The sequence below is a fragment of the Syngnathoides biaculeatus genome, chromosome 10 (assembly GCF_019802595.1).
Source record: "Syngnathoides biaculeatus isolate LvHL_M chromosome 10, ASM1980259v1, whole genome shotgun sequence".
In the NCBI taxonomy this organism is placed as follows: domain Eukaryota; kingdom Metazoa; phylum Chordata; class Actinopteri; order Syngnathiformes; family Syngnathidae; genus Syngnathoides; species Syngnathoides biaculeatus.
Genome location: NC_084649.1, coordinates 7824045 through 7846842, shown reverse-complemented (window position 1 = coordinate 7846842; position 22798 = coordinate 7824045). Strand labels below are relative to the sequence as shown.

Genomic DNA, 22798 nt, shown 5'->3' with positions numbered 1-22798 from the left:
ATATAAAAAGATAAAATGCACAGCATCCACCAGAGATTATATGATGTTCCCCCCATGGGACCCATCTGTTTGTGTTAGCCACACACATTTTGGAAATCTGATTTGTTGAGGAAAATGACCTTAAAGATTTTAAAACTCTTGTAGTTAAATTTTAGATTTGGAGCTGTTAAATGTTAAGAGTCCTCAGTATTCATAATCAATTAATTCCAATGTCCAGTACAGATATATGACCTGCTTTAGTTAATTTATTCTTTGATAAATAATTTTCAATTGATTTTGGCCTGGAACCTCTTTTAGAAACTGTCTGTGCTGGTTGTGGTTGACCAATTTTGTTTTGAATTTTGACAAACAAATGTTTGAACAGAAAATAAGTCGTAATAGTTTGGTAGTCCAACTGATGTAATAATAAACTACACAGACCATTTTTAGGTTACAATTGAAACTTCCTAACTGTCGTACAAGAGTAAAATAAACTTAAAGGAATCCTCCGGTCATTCACTGAAAAATGAAGTCTTAATCTGATAAATCATATCATATGTACTGCACCTTGAAAATTTGAGGTTAATCCGATGTCATTTAATGGTGTTTTGAGAAGATTTTTATTGACAATTCTGAATTTTCATGGGCGCTGCCATTTTGGCAAGTCACATGACCTACTGGCGCGGCTGTGAAGTATTCAATCCGTAAACAAAGAAATCGTGGCCGATTTGTAGTATCATCACTTGCATTACCACCACTATCGAACATGTGAAAATCCTCTACTGTATCGCAAAATTTTTCCACAATTTGGATAGAAATAATCCAAGGAAGGTTCAGTGGCATATTATGCCCAGTAAGAAAAAGAAACATTTAAGGACCCAGTGGCTAGCGAAGTGTGGTCGCCCTGATCCATACGAGAAACAGGCCACCGTTTTCAGTGAACATTTTGTGCACGATTCCGTGTGAATTTAGACTAACGTCCCCTTCAAATCAGCAAAATGCGACAAGGAAGTTGTATTGCGTTTAAGACAATTTAATCACACACACAACCATACAACACAAACACGATAAAATAACAAACACAAAATAGAAGTTCAAAGGCAGAGTAGTTGAGCCAAAACGGCGAATAGTCACCAACGTTGAACGAATGTTCCCAAACAGGCAAATATTCTCTTCAGTGAATATTCCAAGTTACCAAACGTTCCAGAAATGTTCAAAGACGAAAGGCAGCAGGCGTCAGTATACTTTGTCCCAAAGTAGCGTTAAGGTGTGAATAAGCCCCGTTGACGGTCTTTCTCGTCCTTTATATAGGCATTCCTCAGAACATTCCAGAATTCCGCATCACAAAGGAGCCGCGTCATAACAACTTAAAAGTATTGATCGATTTGCTGAGCAGGACAAAGGGACACAACAGCTACTACTGCCGGAAAGAACACCAGTCAGCGATGCCAGTTGTGCATGTAATAGTAGTAGTTCAAATACTGAGCAAGCTATGCAGCTAGAAATGGTTCAACATGTCACACATAAATAAGTTGCTCAATAATGTAATTTTTTATGCCTTCACCATCATCATGTCAACACTCCTGACTTCCACTGAGGCAAAGATCACTTCATTATCACTTGGAACCCCAGCCACCCTGTTGGCTGGAACAGCCACAGGTTCAAATCTGTATGGACATATTCCTTCGTCTTACCAAACAACCGATACTGCTATTTGTTCATCAGATGAGGATAAATTCGAGAAATCAGCACTGTGATTGTGTAGGAATTGATCTGCATCCAAGCATTTGTTTGCGCACATGACATGTCACTTCCTCTTTTTGAATCATGTGATCTCGTAAAAATAGTCAAAATGGCGGCGACCATACAAAAATGTGATTGCTTGGATAAAACATCACATTAAAGTTATTATTTGTGATTTTTTTTTTTTTTACTAGAGGTTTTCTGAATATGCTTATATTTATAATGGATTCACAAGATAATTGGCATTTCATTGAGGTAAGCAATGACCGGAGCATTCTTTTAAAATATTAAAACGTAAAACAAAATGTTAACAAGTGACAAAATCCTGATACTTGGGTGACATGTTCACAGATGCACATCTCACTGTAGTGTATGACTGCACTGCATCATACTAATAAAAAAAAAATCATTTTTAGCAATAGTTTGTAATAATTGTTTCTTTTTGTGCCTTGCCATTCACTAGTTGGTAATGTGTCCATTTTTGCTGTCTGTCACAGTGCATTTCATTATGTTATTCTGAGAAGCTCAGGCATGAAAATGAAGCTCCTGACCTATCGGTTGTTTCTATTTTAAGGCTGAGTTCGCATGTTTCAGAAATGCTGCTGAGTATTGTCAGAGCAGGCTTTTTATGTCCTATTACGGCTAGCTTTTCTACTTTGCTGTGGATGAATAGTGTTCACTTAAGGCTTTATATCATGGACAGACAAAGCTTTGTGAAATAAAATTTCTGATCAAAATATCCACTTTTAAGCACTCCTGATCCTTCATCATAATTTGCAATTTATTACTGTGTTTATATCGATCCATCCTTTTTTTTTTTTTTGGGTTGTTAGTGACACGGGTAATCCCAGTTATGCCAGATGACTTGGACTCCAACTGGTCACCAGCCAGTTACAGAGCACATATAATCAAACAGCCATTTACGCTTACATTCACGTCTATGGACAGTTTGGAGTCTTCAATTAACCTAACGTGCAAGTTTTGGGGTAATATGCAAGGGAGTTAGCAACTGATAAGTTGGTATTTAATACCAGACTGCTTTGTCCTGTTTTTCCAGAGAGAAGACATAATTCTACCATCAAGTCAGCATCCACCTTGCCGTTCCATTTGACAGGAAGGAACAGGAGTAGTAGCAGTGGTCTTGGACTTGCCTCAGGGTCTCTCACTGGAGGGACAAGTGGAGGGATTGTTAATCGAACCACTACTGCTGGATCTAACTTCTCTCCCTCTGCAGCAGCAGCATCCTCAAATTCCAAATTAGTCAAACCAGCCAAAGACAAGGTGTCAGGCATCCAGCGAAGACCTCCCTTTACCCCATTCAGGATGCTGCAGCCGGACAAGATGTAAGTTTGATGCACATCTGATTGTGATGTGAAAGTTACACAGTATCATTTTCTCAATCTCTGTATTTGACTGTGACAACAGTGAAAAGACATTATTGTATTGCACTATCTGCAATACATTTAAAGACTGTCAGGCTGTTATGCCTGTTACTGACCAAGTATGACTGACTTTTACACTGGCATGGGCGGTGACTGCATTGACGTGACTGCGGCTATACAGCATGCAGTTTACCTTTATACTCCAGCACAACCCATGCTCACACTTTTGAAAATGTACTGCATTTCTCCCAAGTTGGGGGTGTAGCTATGGTTAGTCTTTGCAAGGATGCCACAGGGGGTATTATCCTCTGCATTGTTTGGCCATTTCTGCTAGATGCTTTACTTTTTTATTTTGGAACAAGGAACCAAGGAATGGCAATTGCGACCATGGAGCAGTATCTGCTAGAACAAATGGACCTAGATGACCAGATGTTACATTTATTTTATGCTGCAAAATCGATCAAGAAGGCCACACGGCATAGGTTTTACATGGAACCGAGAGGAACAGTGAGTATGTCATCACAGCATGTGATTAAAACGGACCAATCATGAGAGATGAGCTCTGCAGCAACAGTTTTTGTCGCATTCGTGTCAAGTGACACATCGGGGCCATCCAGGGCAATGTGTCAGTCACCTGATTCAATCCGGGCGTTGTGGACTGCGTAAGCGCCGAAGGACAAAAGAGTCCATAAGTCATGATTTGTGACGAGAAATGAAATGTAGCCAATTAAGGAGTGACCTGAGTGGATAACAAGAAAGCAACTGTGAATAAAAACATGTCCTACTAGATGTGATATTTTGAATTAGTGGGTTCTATGGACAGTGAGGTGTTTTTCAAAGCAACTGTATATTGAGGGCAACACCGTTCTACTGTACAACACTCTTGCCTTCACTCCCTTTGGAGACACTCAGGAAACATTGTCACGTGATATCTGATAGCCTATAAAGTTACATCTTCAAAATAAAAGCATACTACTAAAATAATATGGTTCAAACACCTGAAACACTAAGTCCAAAGAACCTCAGAAATAGAGGACCATGTACTGTGGGAACTCAAATTTTATTTCTATTTTTACTTTCAAGATTTTTTTGGGGGAAAAAAATGGACCCGAGGGGACCACGTTTCCCTCATCTTATGTTTCCTCTTTGACTTAGCAATGCTGTGTTTCGCGGTCTTCATTTTTGTTTGATCATGATTGAACATGCAAGAATTCGTTTTTCACGTTTTTGAAAATCTAGATTGGATATGGAATCTTTGTGTGTGGTATTCTGAAATTGAGATGAGGTTGCGCCTCGTACAGACACTATGACCAAAACAGTTAAATAGCTGATTTTTCATCCTCATGTGTTTGGTCTGTAGCAATCTTTTTAGATTGGAAAGTTCCTTTGGCGTTTACCAGGCCCAAGTGACGTTAAGGTGCAAACATCCCGATAATTTCGCTTCAGTTGAATTTTCTGTCCCTACATGCAGTTAGCAATTGTAGACCCATATGGCCTGTGTCGAGAACACAGATAAAATATGTTATGTGAAATCATTAGTTTAATTTAAGTTAGTACAAAACCTTTGGTCAGTAGAAGAATGGCCATTCCTCAGTGTAGTGCAGTCCAAAGTAGCTTTTACTTCCAGTCTATTTTACATTGTTTTGTGTTGTAATTCTTTATCTTAATAGTATTTAGTTTTTGTGTTATTGTGGATGTCTAATATAATCACAACACATTTTTTTTGTCCTTACAGCTCCACTCATTTGTGTACATTTGTCTTTCACATGATTCTCACTGGCTCTATGTTTCTAACGCTCAGCTTCCTCCTTGCTACCCTCTTCATTTCTGTAACCTTCTCTTCCAGCCTCACCCCAGCTGTCAAGGTGGAGAAGATGCATCTGAATGTGGACTCGTCAGCTAAACTGGTGCAGGTCCCCTCTACTCCTGCCACCACCACATCCTCCGCTACATCCTCCTCTAGCACCACTGTGAGCTCCAACACTACCACCACCACCACCACCATCACCACCTCCTCATCATCAGCCCTTAAACTAGGCCTTAACTGTCCCTCCATACCAAAGCCTCCCTTACTGGCACCGGGTCAGATCCCCAACGGCAAAGGCCACCTGTCAATCCTTTCGGACAAGAAGCAGGAGAGCAGCAGCAGCAGTGCCAGTAGCAGACGCCACTTTAACAAGAAAGTGACAGGTCAGCTTGGAGAAGGAACACATTTTTATAGTATATACGATCGATAGGCCTGATTTTTACATATTTTTTTTTTTTCACTGTTCTTTTTATTTTGTTGATTCTTCCGAACCCAAGACTTTTAATGTGAACATTTAACCTCTGTTATGTATTTTTCCGCACACGATGACACTATTAAATTTTTTTCATTTCTCTTCCCCATTAGAGCGCGAGTTCAATCCAGATATTCACTGTGGTGTTGTGGATGTGACAGCTCGGAAAACCTGCACAAGATCTCTAACATGCAAGGTACCTATGCTCTCACGTTTCTCTGCTATTTGATTCTCGTAGTATCAGTTTAATGTTCAAGTGTCACTGGCTGTCCTGCCATTGCCAAAATACACATTTTTAAAAAATCATGCTGTTGACTGATTCAAAATTTTGTCAAATACCTGAAATCTGCTATTAGACACTTACAGTCTATATAAAGTCCATCCATCCATTTAAGGCTGTCACAATCAAATTTTTTTAGAATCAATTATCTTATTGAGTAATAATTGAATAGTAATGGCCCCTCCACTACTGTTTTTCTCTTTTTTTTCCTTTTTTTCTGCTACGAGGGATGGACTTTGTTTAAACTGCATATGATGGCACTGAGTATACAGGATAAATTAAGTGTACAGAATTAGAGACTGCAAAGTTATAAATGCTAAAGGTTAGCAACTGGAATTTACATTAGAACACTAGCGATTGCTATTTTAGCTTGAATAATGCTATCTACTATTTACCCCACTTATACATCCTGTTGCAGCAGTGTGCGATAGTGTTTGCCCCCTTCCTGATTTCTTATTTTTTTGCATGGACCTGCTGGTGTGTTTTGGATCATTGTTCTGTTGCAGAACCTAAGTTTGTTCTTTGGGTCATGAACAGACGGCTGGACATTCGTCTTCAGGATTTTTTATTAGACAGCAGAGGTCATGGTTCCATTTGTCACAGCAAGTCTTCCAGGTCCAAGACAGCCCCAGACATTCACACTACCACTGCCATATTTAACCCTTGAAGCAATGAGATGTTACATTTATACTAGGAGTAATGGGACACACACGTTCCAAAATGTTCAACTTGTCTCATACCACAGAATATTTTCCTCGAGATCTTCATCAAGATGTTTCTGGAAAGGCTTAATGTTGTTTTTGCTCAGCAGTGCTTTGTGTCTTGGTATTGTGGCACGCAGGCTATCTTTGGCAGTTTTTAACACGCCGCCATCCATCTAGGGTTTTTTTTTTCCCCTTCAGTTCAGGGTGTACACTGCGTCCTGCCCGTTGATAGCTGCGATAGGCTCCAGCGCTCCCGCAACCCTTTTGATGATAAGCGACTAAGAAAATGGATGGATTTACATACTGCATTTTGTGTTAATGGTTGTCTTTATTATTTAAAACTAATAATAATGGTTAATAGTAGATTAATTGAATACTTGAAATTGCCCGTAGGTGTTAATGTGAGTGCGACTGGGTGTCTGTTTATATATCCGCTGCGATTGGCAGGGATAGGCTCCAGTATGCCCGTGACCCTACTGTGGATAAATGGTATGGAAGATGGATGATTAAATGGATAAAGTAATATTTATTTTGTTTGATGACGAGAAACATTTAGGTGTTAAAAACATGCAACAAAAGAAATCAGAAAGGGGGGAAACACTTCTTCAAACCACTATATATGTATGTTACACATCTGCGTCTTACAAAAATCACTCGCAGACGCCCCCGTTTTTTTTTTTTAAGTTTATCAGTGGCCCAATATTGCGTCCATCTGCAATAAATGTGCCTGTAACACATCCGGCAGCGCAAACATACTTCCAGGCAGAGGGTTTTTTTTCCCCGTTTTTGGGTCCCTGCGTAGCTGTGATCCAGAAATTTAGTGCTAACCTATTTTTGAAGTTGACTGAGCAGTTATTCAATTTTATTTTTTTACTCTCCCCAGCTCTACCTCTCTTCAAATGCCAGGTTTTTGTGATCTCAGAAAATGATATTTCAAAACTTTTTCCACCATTTTTGTAATTTATAACCTGTACAACGCCATAAAAAATGAAATATTTTCGAGAGGGGAGGAATAAATAGAATACTGAGACAGTGTGGTTGCACAAGTGTACACACCCTCTTAAACTGTCTGTGGCTGTGTTCAAAATCAAATTCATTAAAATGGGGGTCAGTGCATAGCTTCTAGTATTTCCCAAGTACTAACTCCACCGGCTCATCACTGAGCAGCAGACATCCCGCCCTGATGCCTTCTTCATCCTGGCTGGGGATTTTAACCATACCAACCCCAAGACCATTTTTCCACAACTTTATGAATGTTAATTTTCTCACAAGAGGAGACAACATCCTGGACAATGTTTACACAACTCACAAAGGAGCCTACAAAGCCCTCCCCCACCGGGGAGCCTCAGACCACACTACACTGGTGCTAATGTCTGCATACAGACTGCTGGCTAAGGTGACAAAGCCAGCCAAGAAGATCCGGTTGTGGCCAGAGGGGTTGTCAGAGGCACTCAACAACTGTTTTGCCACCACAGACGGAAGCATGTTAAAACTGGCAGCCACACACAACATCATCACAGACCTCCAGGAGTACACAGAGATGGTCACTGCCTACATGTGGAAGTTCATCGACATTACCACAGTCTCCGGAACCATCGTCATCAGGGGCAATCAGAATCCATGGTTTAGAGGGGAAATCCACAGGCTCCTGAAGGCCTGAAATACTACCTTCAGCGTTGGGGATGGGGTGAGCCTCAGGAGAGCTAGGGCTAGCCTGTCATGTGGCATCAGAGAAGCTAAGAGGGAGTACTCTAGGAGGTTTGCCGACCCCTTTAGTGACAGCAGAGACACCAAGTACTTGTGGCATGGTAAACAGACCATCACAGACTACAAGCCCACCCCACAGACCTGCGACAACTCCTCTTTGCTGCTTGATCAACTCAATGACTTCTTTGCTCGCTTTGTGGAAAAGACAACCTCACCCCAATACAGAAAATCCTTCTGCCTCCCAGTGACCGAGTGCTGCTGCTGTCTCTGGACAGCCATATACGTCAAAATCATGTTTTGTGGTGGGGAAAAAAACGCCCGGGTCCATGTCGGCTGCCGTTTTTTTCATTAATAACATGCTAAAAAACATGCATTTCATGACAGTGGATCTTGAAAGTGGGCCTGTCATGTCATGGGCCTGTTTTTCACTACAAAACATGATTTTGACGTATACACCTTTTTGTATCTCCCGCCATGAGAATCCTCTCAGGGATTTGTTTTTGATAAGAAGCAGGAAGTGACGAAAAGGACAGCGGCGCTCCCGAGTGGACTTGTTTGTTTCCATTAGTTTTACCTCCGGGAAGGTAGCTCATTGTTCCTTCGTGTTAGCCAAAATGCCGGCTCATTGGATTGCTGGACATAGCTTGAACACTCGGGAGAATGGAATTAGCCTTCATAAGTTTGAAAGAGACCCTTTTCGTTGTGAAAAATGGATTGCACGGGTGCAGGGGACCAGAGTTTCGTGGGTTCCAAATAACAGGTAGGTGTGTATACAGCTACTAAAAAAAAAATAGTTTGGGGCGGACCACGTAATTGGTCTATCTCATAACGTCACAAAAGATCCGCGTATGAAATGTGTCGATGTGCGCGTCGCCCAGCCAACAATGTCTCACTCAGCCTCGTCTCGATAGTGTTCATCGGGTACTGCTTCGGCTTTGAACATACCCCTAAAAGCAGCATGGCTCGGCTCCACCTCCTCCTTTTATGCCACCGGCGCAGAAAATCAGCCACACCGGCTGAGGCGCTGCGTTCGGCGGTCACAGCTTCTGTGAAGGCTGCGCGTCGGGCTTTGCGACGGGGACGGCTCTGAAGAACCCAGCCGAGTTACAAGTTATTGGTTGGGTTGGGGCGGGGACATTCCACCATGACCCTCATTCAGAGATCGGGGTCAGCCCCTGTCTCAGTGTGCTGATGGTATTGTTACCAGGGTTATGGCATGCATGTTGAGACTTTCATTGGTTTTAGCCAAACGAGTCTTTAAATTGGCGACTCCGCTCAACTTCAGGTCACCCACCACTGTCAAAAGGTTTGTCCGTTTGAATGGGTCATTTACAAATTACAACACTACCCTAGACCCCAAGACTACTCTGCTGTGAATAATTCTGAGTTCTTACTTATTATTAATACATTTGCAAAAATCTCAAATTTATGAGGTAATGTGTAGAATTTTAAGGGAAAAAAAAAAACAATTTTGGAATAGGACTTTTAAAAATCACAAGTTCAGCACTGCAAATACAGTGAAGTAAATAAGTATTTAAACACCCTGCTATATTGCATGTTCTCCCACTTAGAGACCACTGTTTCCAAGCTACACTGTCCACTGTGAGAAAGATAATCTAAAAAAAAAAAAAAAAATCCAGAAATCACAATGTATGATTTTTTTTTTTTTTTTTTAACAATTTATTTGTACGATACAGTTGCAAACAAGTAATTGAACACCTGAGAAAACCAATGTTAAGATTGGGTACAGGACCCTTTGTCACCTCACACAGGTGCATCTGATTTAGGATAATACATGGAGTGGAGGTAGACTTTTAAAGGCGGACTAACAGGTCTTTGAGGGTCAGAATTCTAGCTGATAGACAGGTGTTCAAATACTTATATGCAGCTGTGTCACACAAATAAATCATTAAAAAAAAACGTACATTGTGATTTCTGGATTTTTCTTTTTAGATTATCTCTCTCACAGTGGACATACACCTACGATGAAAATTTCAGACCCCTCCATGATTTCTAAGTGGGAGAACTTGCAATATAGCATGTGTTCAAAAACTTAATTTCCTCACTGTAATTCCCAGATGCACTGTATTTGTATGCACAATCTGCAGTGCAAGCCATCATTACATGTTGAGACTGAAACCTGACCAAGAGCTTTTCTGAAATAAGAATTCTGATTCTTTTGTCACCTCAGACACATTCCTTGAGCCAGCGGAGGGCAGTGCCAGGGCGGAGGAAACGCTTTGACACATTGCTGGCAGAGCACAAGAATAGAACAAAGGAGCGGGAGAGAGAACTCCACCAAACCCATTCACAACCACCTCCCCTTCTCAGGGTCCCACACCCTTCCCTTCATGTCCCTACGTCTTGTGATGTCCATCCGGTGGTTCATGGCAATGGCCTTGCCTCAGACGCCCCCAAGATTCTGCCATCCAACAAACCTAAATTTCACACCCCTGGTCTTCCACGGTTAGTGATGCTTCACCCAACACTGGTTTGTTTTTGTATATGAAGGATTGAATGATATACAGTAGAGTCTAGTATTGTAATTTTAAAATTTTGACACACAACACTGTGGACTGGTATCCCCAATACAAAAACACTTACAGGAACTAAGACATTGTGAATTAAAAATCAAACAATTTTTATGTTACAAGTTGAGAATCATTTGGTGCTTTTTTTTTTTTTTTTTAAACAGATTAAATAACACACACGGGGCTGGTACCCCAGCAGACCCTGCAATAGCCCATGAGTCACCGCACCATCCCCAAAGTGCTCCCGATGTGTTTTCTCGAGCATCCAGTGATGAGGGAGAGAATGAGGAGCGTGAGGAGAACACAGAAAAACTGCACTGTCACTATTCAGGTTATCACCCCCGACCGGTAGCTGTAAGTGAATTTCTTCTGTAATACTTTTCATTAAATACCCTTAAATCCTTGATTTTCAAATGAACAAACTTTGAGCACTGTTTGCACCGACAGTTGATTACCACTTTTTTTTAGTACTGTAATTTTGGAAGTCGACTGTTTGGGAGAGGCTGTTACTCATTTGACAGGCGTTGGGACAGAATGCGATGTGCGGTCTCTACAATGATGGACAAACACGTCAACTCTCAGATGTGGAAGTAAGTGCCCACAGACATTATCGTGTCTGTGATTTTTCTGATAATCTGCCACGTATTGTATGTAGTCAGTTTCCTGTCTTTTCTTGTTGTTTTGTTAAAACCAAGGCTTGAACGATTCTCTTTCGAAAACCAATGATTGGGGTCTTCAAATACACAAACCTGTCCTCTTTGAAATGGGAGAACCGCGATACACCCTTTCCAACAGAGTTCCTCCATTCTTCGTATACCCACATGCTCATCCTGCCACCAAGCTTAATATAATTATTTGAATTTTTTAAAGTGTGTTGACACAGTGCAAAGGTCGAACTTGCATCAGGCTGGTATTTTACCCCTAAATTATTAGGCTCTAATTTTGTACATTCTGATGATTGTCATGCGCTACCCAGAACTGTAGATCAGTTGGCCCTGGGGATGGTCTGTCTCCAAGTATCTCAGAAGGGAAACGGGCAGCTTTGAGTCTAATTGGCTTGGGTGACTTAGCTCCTTACTCGTTACTCAAGGTCTCAAATTGTGAGTAAGATGCGGGATGCTCAGCAAATAATGTGGCGTCTGTGTATCGTCAGGTTTTTGCACATAGCTCAAAGCAACAAATTGACCGATGGACTTCTGTTAACATGGACAGCTGTTTGTGACTTGGAATACTAATACATAAAATAAAGTTGGTGCACTCGTTAGTTAAAGAACCACTCAATTGATAATGACAGCAATTGTTGTTTGGAAAGAACATTTTGAAACAATGTTACAAGGTTCTTCACGTTTTTTTCCCTCTTATTCCAGGAAAATCCCCTTGGCCTTGGAGAACAGCTCTTCCTTTCCACTTCCCCATAGGACAAGCACAAATTCCCCTGGTAGCACCCTGTCTCCTAGCTTCCTGAGCCCCCCTGCCACCATGTCCCAGATCCCCTATAGCCAATCCTTTGAGGGCAAGCCTGTGCTCTCCTATGGGACAACCTTAAATGCCCGTAGCTCTCCGCAAGGAGGGCCTGACCACCCGACCTACAGTACCACACAGGCCCGACAAGTGTCTTCGTCGCCACAGATGCCTTCAGCCCACTTGTCTTCAGCCCCCTCACCATCAGCTCCTTCACTGGCCTCAGGCCGGGCGCTTAAGTCCCGTCCCTCCAGCAGCAGTGCGACCAAGTCATTGTCCTTCAGGCCCAAGGAGCTCTCCACTGCCTCCTCCACCACACCTGTCATCTCCACTTCAGTTGGCGTTGGCGGTAACAGTAGCAGCACCAACTTCAGCTCGGGAAAGAAAAGGAAGAACAGCTCTCTCCTCTTGTCATCATCCCATAGCTCATCAGAACCTACTAATGCCAACTATTCTCCCTCGTCGTCTTTCAAGAAGAACTGTGCAAATGTAGGCAGCTCAGGGAGCACTTACCACCACAGCTCACTAGGTTCTTCATCCTCTCTGTCATCGTTATCTTCCTCCCACAGTGGAGTCCACAGTGTGGGCCTAAGCTGTGGCCCCAGCGTACGTACAAACTCTCTCAGCCTCAAAGCTGAGCCTTCCACAGGGTCAGCAGGCGGCTCCTCAGGCCCACTGGCGCGAGGTCCCCCCTCGGGCAGCCCAGCTGAATCCATCAAGCGTATGAGCGTGGTAATGAACAGCAGCGACTCCACCCTCTCTCTGGGGCCTTTTGTCCACCACCAGTCCTCATCCGACCACCATACCAGCTTCAGCCACCACTCCTCAGAGAGGCGCCTGGAAGGAAAGAAGCGTAAAAGCTCCCCTGCCTGCAGCGGCATTAACAGTGGCACTGGGGGAAGTGGGGGTCCTGGACCAGGTAGACCCAAGGTATCCAAGTCCCCGGCCATTAACAACATCCTCGGGAAGCACGGGCGGAACATTCCAGGGACGCCGACGCTGCCTAACAACTCCCATTTACATCAGGTGAGTTGTGTCCTGTCGTGTTGACCAATTAGAATTAGAAAGTAAGTGTCAAAGTATTTTGGCAACCTAAACGCAAGTTTTAGTTGTATGTGTATACAGTTTACGATACAGTGGAACCCCCTAATTTGAATGTCCTATCCAGAATGCGACAAAATATTCTTCTTGCCTTTAACGGTGTTACCATCAAAACATTATCTTAGATGCACATTTGTTTTTAATTCATTTTTATTACTCATCTGCAACATAGTTGAACCAGATTTGTATCTACAGTATATAAAAAGACTCATCCACTTTTTTTTCTCAATTTGTGACATAAAATCAGATTAAACCTTTCATGATTTTAGGTCAATTAGGATTACCAAAATTACACATTTTATTTTATTTATTTTTTATTATTTTCAAGTTTAAAAAAAAAAAGTCATTATTTTGATCTTCAGATTCAGAAGTTTACATACATTTCATTAGTATTTTTTGTCCCATTCCCGTTAAACTGTATGACTTGGGTCTTACATTTTGGATACCCTTTTTGCAGATGAAAAAAGAATAAATCACATATCACACACATTTTTGTCTGTCAATATGGAGTGCTGCTGTACATTAATAAGGATAAAAATGAAACAAAATTATTTTAGTTCATGGTTGCACTATACCAAAGAGGGAAAAATTTACAAGGCGATCTGAATACTTGCTGTACAGACTGTACATCTGACTCAAAAAGACATGCCATTGATAGATATTTCAGCTCGGGCAAAAGATGATCTAACACAGTTTCTTCTATTCCCCATATGCAGCCAAAGGCTCGTCCCTGACAGTGGTGTCTACCCGCAGAGTGTGTGGATGGGACACGATGACGGGGGAGGAGTCTGGACCAATCTGCTCTGGACTATAAGAGGCCTTCTAAAACGAAAACCCACATTACGCTCAGTTTCCCTCAATCCTCAGGTTGGAGTTGATCTGGACAGCCCAGTGAAGTCAAATGTCCGTACTATTTCTCCCAAAGCCATGTCTGTTGGAGGCGTCGGGGGGACAAGTGGTGCTCGATGAGCATATGTCACGCTTGGAGCTGACCACATACCTCCACAAGCGTGGTACTGTCCCGGTTCTCCGAGCGGTCTTCCAGACAGTCCCAGCGTGGGACGGAGAGTGACAGCCATGAGTTTCCGGGGTGCACTTTGGTTCTGGTCAAGAGCTGATCTGAGCGATATGGCCACAAGCTGTCATGACGCTGAGCAAGTGGGGAGATAGCAAGCTGATCTCTTCCTTGTGTGTGTGAGTGCGTGCGTGCGTGCGTGTGTGAGTATAAAGTATGTGGCCCTTTTGGAATTAAAGTAGTTACAGTAAGGTTCAAAATAACAGCAGTCCAATGTGACTAAGCAGATTAAGTCACATTTTTAGTATAGTTTTTATATCTAAATGTCACACAAGTTACCAGTAGGTGGAGTAGAGCCTCGAAAAACCAACAAGACCCAGCATTCCTGATATACACGCTCTTAAGGCTGTGCAATTCAGCAATTTGTTGAAAGGTGTATATTAAAAAATGGCAGCGTGGCATTCAATCGTTGAGGTTATGAAATTTTTGAAAAAAGAATTAAGTGGCCCCTGTTTAACGATGAAGCCACCACCTGTTGAGCATGTGTTTCTCCTTGAAAGCTTGGGGGAAATGAGTCGTTCAACACATTGTTCAAAAGAACAGTGTACAAACTAAAAGTTTGATTGGAGTGGGAAAACCTTATAAAGAGGTGCAAAAAATTACAGGCTGTTCAGCCAAATTGATCTCTAATGCCTTAAAATGGAGAGCAAAAGCAGAGACACGTGGCAGAAAATGGAACACAATGTTTAGAAAATGGAACACAATCATTAGAATGGATCGCAGGACTACCAGAATGGCAAAGGCTTAGCTAAAGATCAGTTGATCAGATGATCAAAAAGAGTCTGGAGTTACCTGTAAGTACTGTGACAGTGTGAAGACGTCAGTGTGAAGCTAATCTATTTACAAGAATCCCCCGCAAAGTCCCTCTGTTAAAAAAAAAAAACGTGCAGAAGAGGTTGCAATTTGCCAAAGAACACATCAACTGGCCTAAACAGAAATGGAGGGACATTTTGTGGACTGATGAGAATAAAATTGTTCTTTTTGGATCCAGCGGTCGTAGATGACCCCCAAACTCTGAATTACTGTGACAGTGAGAAGACGTCAGTGTGAAGCTAATCTATTTACAAGAATCCCCCGCAAAGTCCCTCTGTTAAAAAAAAAAAAAAACGTGCAGAAGAGGTTGCAATTTGCCAAAGAACACATCAACTGGCCTAAACAGAAATGGAGGGACATTTTGTGGACTGTGTGTGTGTGTTTCTTTCGGCTTGTCCCTTTCGGGGTCGCCACAGCGTGTCATCTCAGATGAACGCATATATATGTTTGGCACAATTTGATGAGAATAAAATTGTTCTTTTTGGATCCAGCGGTCGTAGATGACCCCCAAACTCTGAATTCAACCCAGAGTACACAGTGAAGTATATTGGTACAAGCATCATGATAGGGGCATGTTTTTCCTACTATGGTGTTGGGCCTATCGGGAATCATAGATAGGTCATAGGTTGCTCTATTCTGAAGAGGATATGTTCTTGAAATGGGTCTTTCAACAAGACAATGACCCCAAACACACTAGTAAACATGCAAAGTCTTTCTTCCAAACCAACAAAGTGAATGTTTATGGAGTGGCCAGCCCAATCTCCGGACCTGAATCGAATTGACAACTTGTGTGGTGACGTCAAAAATGCTGTTTCTGAAGCAAAACCAAGAAATGTTAAGTGAATTGTGGAATGTTGTTAAGGAATGTTGGAGTGGAATAACAGCTGAAAGGTGCCACAAAGTCGGTTGACTCCATGCCACACAGATGTGAAGTAGCAGCAAAAAAAGCTCGTCAACTTATTTGGATTGGTGAAGCTTCATTACTAAAAAGTTTGTGCAAAATAGTTTTGAGTTAGTAAAGTCAACTGCAGTCTGCAATTTTTTTTAACACACCCCTTTCAACCAATTGCCCAATTACACAGCCTTAAAGGTCTAGTGTCATTCCTATAAACATTCTAAAATAGATATTAAAATGAAAAATACATATAAGATTATTCACTTCAATGTCTACACGAAAAAATAAATATGAGCGAAAAGCGCGTCATCCATGCACAAAGTTGCGGAAGTCTCATTCGACATCCAAGTGGTCGCCATATTGGCTGCATGTACTGTCCGTGACATCACCCCGGACATCCACCATTGAAAACATGCTCTGTCCCCTACTGTAGGACACGCCCCTTCAGACACTGAAGTTCTTTTCGAAGAAAACATCTCACAACCGAGTGTCCGGGGCAATATTACCCCATTGTTTCGAGCCATATTTACCTGACAAGGGGATCACAGCCAAACCACCTCCCCGCCCTATCCACCACCGCATGGCGGTGATAAAACGCCCACTTCCGTGGTGGACATGAGCCAGCGCGGCGACAAGCCACCCCGGCTGACAAGGCCGGCGGCAAGTTCGACTTTGTCAACAAGGCTGCGGCCGGCTCGGCCTTGTCGACAAAGCCGGTAGCAATCCACAAGGACTACGGAGGCTGTCCTTCAGCGGCTGTTGCATGGAAGCCTTCCGATGCACATTGACACATTTAGCAACCCTGATTTATGGATTAAAAACTATTGTTTTTTTTTTTTTAGTCACTGTATACACACCTACCTGTCATTTGGTACCCACGAAGCTCTCGTCCTTTGCACCCGTGCAATCCATTTTTCACGACGAACCGGGTCTCTTGCAAAATTATGAAGGGTAAATCGATCCTCCCAAGCAATGTCCAGCAATGCAACGAGCCACCATTTTGGCTAACACAAAGGAACAACGAGCTACCTTCCAGCAGGTAAAACTAATAGAAACAAACGAGTCCACTTGAGGGCAATCCTGCCATGTACGTCACTTCCTGATTCTTCTCGAAAACAAATCCCTCATGATGATTTTCATGGCAGGAGTTACAGAAAGCTGTATACATGAAAATCATGTTTTGTGGTGAAAAAACGCACGGGTCCATGTCGGATGCTGTTTTTTCATTCATAATATACTAAAAATCATGCATTTCATAATAGTAGCACTTTAAGGGTATGTATATCATGAATGCTGGGTCTTGTTGGATTTCTAAGAATCTACTGCATTTACTGGTAACTTGTTTGACATAGAAATAAAAAATATCCTGAAAATGTAGTTAGTCATATCAGACTTCGATTATTTAGTACGCTACAGTAAATCACAAGAATAAACATCTTCAATCTAATACCATTGAAGCAATTACATGGTTTAAAATTTTAATAGAGCATAATGTCATCATTCGCTGGACAGAGGAAAAATTAAATGAACTTAGTTTTAATAACTGGTTGACCCCCCTTTGATATATAACATCAAGTCAACATTTCCTGTAGTTGCACATCAGACACGCACAACCAACAGGATGAATTTTGACCATTCCTCGTCAAAACTGTTGCAGTTCAAGTTTCCTGGGATGTTTGGTGTGAATAGCTCTGTTGGGGTCATGCCAGATCATCTAAATGGGGTTCAGGATAGGACTTTGCCTGGGCCACCCCAGAACATACACTTGATTTTCATGATGTATTTTAGATCATTGACCTTTTGCAGCACCCGTCCCATTTTGTTGCGAAAATATTTTGATAAACTTCTGAATGTATGTTTCCATTGATGATCGCAATCTGTCCAGGCCCTGAATTAACAAAGCCACCCCATTGCACGACGTTGATGGGCTGTGCCATTTTTTTCTCCACACATGCCATTCTGTGTTCCTTTCAAACAATTCAACTCTGTTAATCATGTCTACAGAATATTTTGTCAGTAGCGTTGTGGAACATCCAAGTGCTCTTTGACAAACTTCAAATGTGGAGGAATGTTTTGAAGCAGCAATGGCTTCTTCCGCCGTGTTTTCTCATGAACCCCATTATTTGCTTTATTAACAAAGATGCTGGGATGTGGTCGGGAGTTCTAGCTTTATCTGATACTCCAGGGTCCTTTTTTTTTACCTTCTTGAGCATTTTGCGCTGTGCTCTTGCAGTGATTTTTTTGCAAAACGGCCACTCCTTGGAGAAGAAGTAACGATGCCTAACTTTTTCATTTATAAAGTCTGTGGTCTGATGAACAGTAAGACTTTTTACAGCTGCATTTGGAACCTTTTCCAGCTTTATACAATTGTACATTACCCTCCGTAATTATTGGCACCCCTGGTTAAGATGTTTTTTTTTAGCTTCTATTTTTTTTTCTAAATAATATGGGACCTTAAGGGGGAAAAAAGAGAAAAATCCAGCCATCAATACAAGTGCATTTATTCAGTGGGGAAAAAAATCCCACATTAAGAAATAATTATTTGACATCAAATAACGTGTGTCACAATTATTAGCATCCCTGGTGTTAACACTTTGTACAACCCCCTTTTGCCAACAAAACAGCACCTAATCGTCTCCTATTATGCTTCACAAGATGGGAAAAGACAGAAAGAGGGATTTTCAGCCATTCCTCTTTGCAGAATCTCCAAATCATCCGGAAACCTGGGTCCTCTCCTCTTCAGCTCACCCCACAGGTTTTCAATGGGGTTGAGGTCTGGGGACTGAGATGGCCATGAGAGGAGCTTGATTTTGTGTCTGGTGAACCATTTCTGTATAGATTTGGCCATATGTTTAGGGTCACTGTCTAGCTGAAAGACCCAGTGACGACCGATCTTCAGCTTTCGGGCAGAGGGCAACAGATTTGGACTTAAAATGTCCTGGTTTTTCAAAGCATTCATGATGCTTTGCACCCTAACAAGGTTCCCAGGGCCTTTGGAAGAAAAACAGCCCCACACCATCACTGACCCACCCCCGTAATTCACAGTGGGTATGAGGTGCTTTTCAGCATGCGCATCTCTCGTGGCACGCCAGACCCACTTAGTGTGTTTGTTGCCAAAAAGCTCAATCTTGGTCTCATCTGACCACAGCACACGGTCCCAGTTGAAGCCCCAATACCGCTTGGCGAACTCCAGACGTTTGCGTTTATGATTGTGAGTGAGGAAAGGTTTTCTCCATGCATGCCTCCCAAACAGCTTGTTGGCGTGTCGACAGCGCCTGATGGTTGATTTGGAGACTTTGTGACCCCAGGATGCTACCATTTGTTGTAATTCTGTAACAGTGAGCTTTGGAGATCTTTTGATTTCTCTTACCATCCTCCTCACTGTGCATGGTGGCAAAATAAACATGGGTCCTCGTCCAGGCTCGTTTACCACTGTTCCAGTTGTTTTGAACTTCTTAATTATTCCTCTCACAGTGGATATGGGCAGCTGCAGTTGAGTGCCAATCTTCTTGTAGCCTCTGCCTGACCTGTGAAGGTCGACGCACATCTGCCTCACTTGTATGCTGTGTTCCTTTGTCTTTCCCATGTTTAAGAGTGGATAAGAGAAATGGCCTCTGTCATGTCATATTTATATCCCGGGGAAACACGAAGTGATGAATTACTAATTAAATGTTCCTACATACTCTGGTAAACGTAAACTACTGTAGAAATGACAGAAATGTTTCAATTATATTTATTTCCTGGGAATTGTTTAGGGTGCCAATAATTGTGGAACAGATGATTTAATGAAAAATAATTGTTTTTTGTAAGGGATTTTTTTTCATTTTCTTACAATTCATTTGAGTTGAAGGTTACATTTTCCTAAAATTTTCAGTGTGACAGTGTTCTTCTGCAATAAACACTATTTATTTTAAGGCTTTTAACACATCTTAACTGGGGGTGCCAATAATTATGGAGGGCACTGTATATACAAAGTCCTTACCTTAACCTGAGTGAGATGCTGTGACATGAGGTATTCACACCGGGCATCCCAGGAAACGTACTAAACAGGAAGTTATTCTCATGAGGAACGTTCCAAAATTCTTCCATTCCACTCCACTTAACCCAAATTTGTGAATTTTATACACATCTGTTCTGCAACTACAGCAAATGTTTGGTTGAGGTTGCTGCCAAAGGTGAATCAAACAGTTATTCCAGTTCCCTCACTTTTTCCTCTTTCCTTTTAATCTTAATTATTTTCACTAAGAGTAACGAAACATTTTTTTTGTGCGATACTAATTTAGGTAGTCTTTATTCTTGCGATTTACATGTTCAGACTATATTTGATGAGCTGTTTATGCACGAATTTAAGAAATCCAGCACACTGGTTAAATGACTAGCAGAATGACTAGATGTTACTACTAGTTTGGCAAGAATGCTCCTACTCTTCAGAAAGTTTTACGAGTTAACCTCTAGTAGTACTTGATTATTAGTACTTGGAGTGCACAGATGTCAATTAGTGCACGGTTTTGCCTCTTGAGTAACGTAGTCATTCTACTAGAGCGGTGAATTGTCTTACTAATAAGGACAAGCGTGCTAGGACAGGTCAGCGCCACTAGTATGATATCAAATAATTGCTCGAACAACTTTGTGTGAATGTGTGAGAAAGATGAGTTTGAGTATTTTTCTCACGTCAGATTCTGCTGGATGACTGGAATTTGAGACTCAAAGTCACCCCCCAGCGCCTGATCTCAGAAGCCTTGGAAGGAGAGCTGGAGGAGCAGCAAAACATGCTTGCTTCACCTCAAAAGTTCCACAATCACCTTGTTTCACGCTTCTTCAGTCGGACTCAGCTCACTTGTTTTGGGGGGCTACGTGCGGTCATTTGAGAAGATCCTGTAAATGTTTTTATTTTTGTGCCCCAAAGAATTATGCAAGTGTTACCCTTATTCTGATTTTTCTTGAACTTTTACACTGTACTACAAAGAGTCTTCATAGATGTGCTTGAGGACAGTTTTGCTTTCAAATGTGAAATCCAAACTTGACACGCGCTGTCTCTTGATTCTTTTTGTCTGTCGAGACAAATTTGGACGGAATTTCAGTCTTCAATGTGGAGAATGATAGCCACAGTAGACCTGCTCCCCAACTGTGAACAGCACTAAATAACTTTTCTCTCTCCACAGGCAATGCTTATTTGATAACTAAGCTTGCCAAAAGCTGCCACTTTTTTTTTTTTACCCAACTTTGAAGATGAGCACTTGGGCTGGTGAAGTGGTTGATGGTGCATTGCCTGTGTGGATATGAAGAACCTGTGCAAATCCTATTATTGCCACAATCTTTTCGCTTATAAAATATCACAATTACTGTGGGAGATCCACTACTGCCTGTGGACCGATGTGAATTGTAAAGTTTTGTTTTTCTCTCTCTTCGTTCCTGCATAGGGAGTCAGGTATGGTATGTCTTAACTGGAGCAAACTTTATGCACGTCGACAGTCTTCTGTGGGTGTTTTTCCCCCTTGCATTAAACAGGACCCAAAACCCTGGATGCCGAGTTGTGATACCTCTGCGCATTGCTCAGATGGTGTCGTGAGAGAAGCCTCGTACTTCGAATTCTGTGAGTCAACATGGAGCCTGAAATCAGGCAATAGTCCAGTTTGAGTGGGATGTTCGTTTCTTTTGAGCAGTTTCAAATTGGGTTTTGTGGTGTGAGATTCATGCAGATGGCTTCACAGACAATATTCAATATTGGGCAACACTAGTTAATATCTGGAAATATCTACTGATGTCAGTTAAAAGTGGAAAGTAGATTTTTAAACAACTTTAGCTTCCCCGCACTCCCTTTCCTATCTTATGTAGTTAAAAGAAGCACCCCTATTTGAAAAAGGTATTTTGTTAATGAATTGTACATAAATGAAATGTGTATTTTTGCACAGGCATTTTTTTGTACATGCAGGAACTTTTGGGTACCATTTTGAAGAGTCCTTATTTATTTAGAAAGCCAGAGGAGAAGCCAGAATTTGATTATTTTAAAGTGTTTCACTGCCAAGTCTATATAATGCAATACGTGGATATATACAGTATGTATAGAAGCCTCTCATGAATCATGGACAGAAGGTCTCTTAAGGGACAAAGGTGAAGTGTTTTTCCACTGTAGCATGTGTCTTGTTTGACAGCGAATACCTTTATTCACTTTTCAAGGTCTCAAATCACATGTGCTTTTACGACACATATTTTGTTGCCTATGAATCAACACAACTAATGTACTTATGTGACCTATTCAGCCTGTGATGGTCTCGTGTCCTGCAGGCTTTGTCTCAATGGGCCCACCAGTCAGACACCTTACCTGAAAGATGTCTGTTGGTCGTTCTTTTAGAAGGGTGAAGGGACAAATGGTCATTGCGATTGCTTGCGTCATTGCCAATTTGAATCACAGCTTTTCAGAGAAATATCAAATTAAGAAAGTGCCTGAATTTGTTTCACCCTGACTGAGGAACAGTGTTGTCGGGTTTTTTATTTTTATTTTTTACCTTACTTGAATGTTCAAAGTGTTGTTAAAATCTGCCTCTGAACCCGAAATATGGTCAAAACAAAGAAAAAAAAACCCGGAGCTTGCCAGCTGCCCAGTATCAAACAGTTGTGTGTGTGTGTGTGTGTTCAGTGAGTCTGACAATATGCTAAAAGTACCTGTCATCTGTGTGTGTGGGTGTGTCTGAAGCCTCTGGAAAACTGGGTGTTGTACATTACAAAATTCAATCTGGTCCTTTGTTTACCTTTAAACTCCACTGACATCTCATCTGAACTTTCCAGCAGGTGGCAATATGAGGAATTATATATATTTTTTTGTTTTTAAATAGAACCATAGACTTGGA

General features: G+C 41.7%; 1 protein-coding gene across 2 annotated transcripts in view; it reads left to right on the top strand.

Moving 5' to 3' along the window:
- Window positions 1-15395, top strand: part of LOC133506942 (ataxin-7) — a 42644-nt gene extending 27249 nt beyond the window's left edge. For both annotated transcript variants that reach the window (XM_061831340.1, XM_061831339.1), the window contains 8 exons: window positions 2780-3065; window positions 4951-5294; window positions 5497-5579; window positions 10266-10540; window positions 10770-10959; window positions 11074-11195; window positions 11973-13092; window positions 13884-15395. In XM_061831340.1, coding sequence (XP_061687324.1) covers window positions 2780-3065; window positions 4951-5294; window positions 5497-5579; window positions 10266-10540; window positions 10770-10959; window positions 11074-11195; window positions 11973-13092; window positions 13884-13901 — 2438 coding nt within the window. In that variant the 3' untranslated portion in view covers window positions 13902-15395. The remainder of the gene's footprint in view (window positions 1-2779; window positions 3066-4950; window positions 5295-5496; window positions 5580-10265; window positions 10541-10769; window positions 10960-11073; window positions 11196-11972; window positions 13093-13883) is intronic.
- The last annotated feature ends 7403 nt before the right edge of the window (window positions 15396-22798 follow it).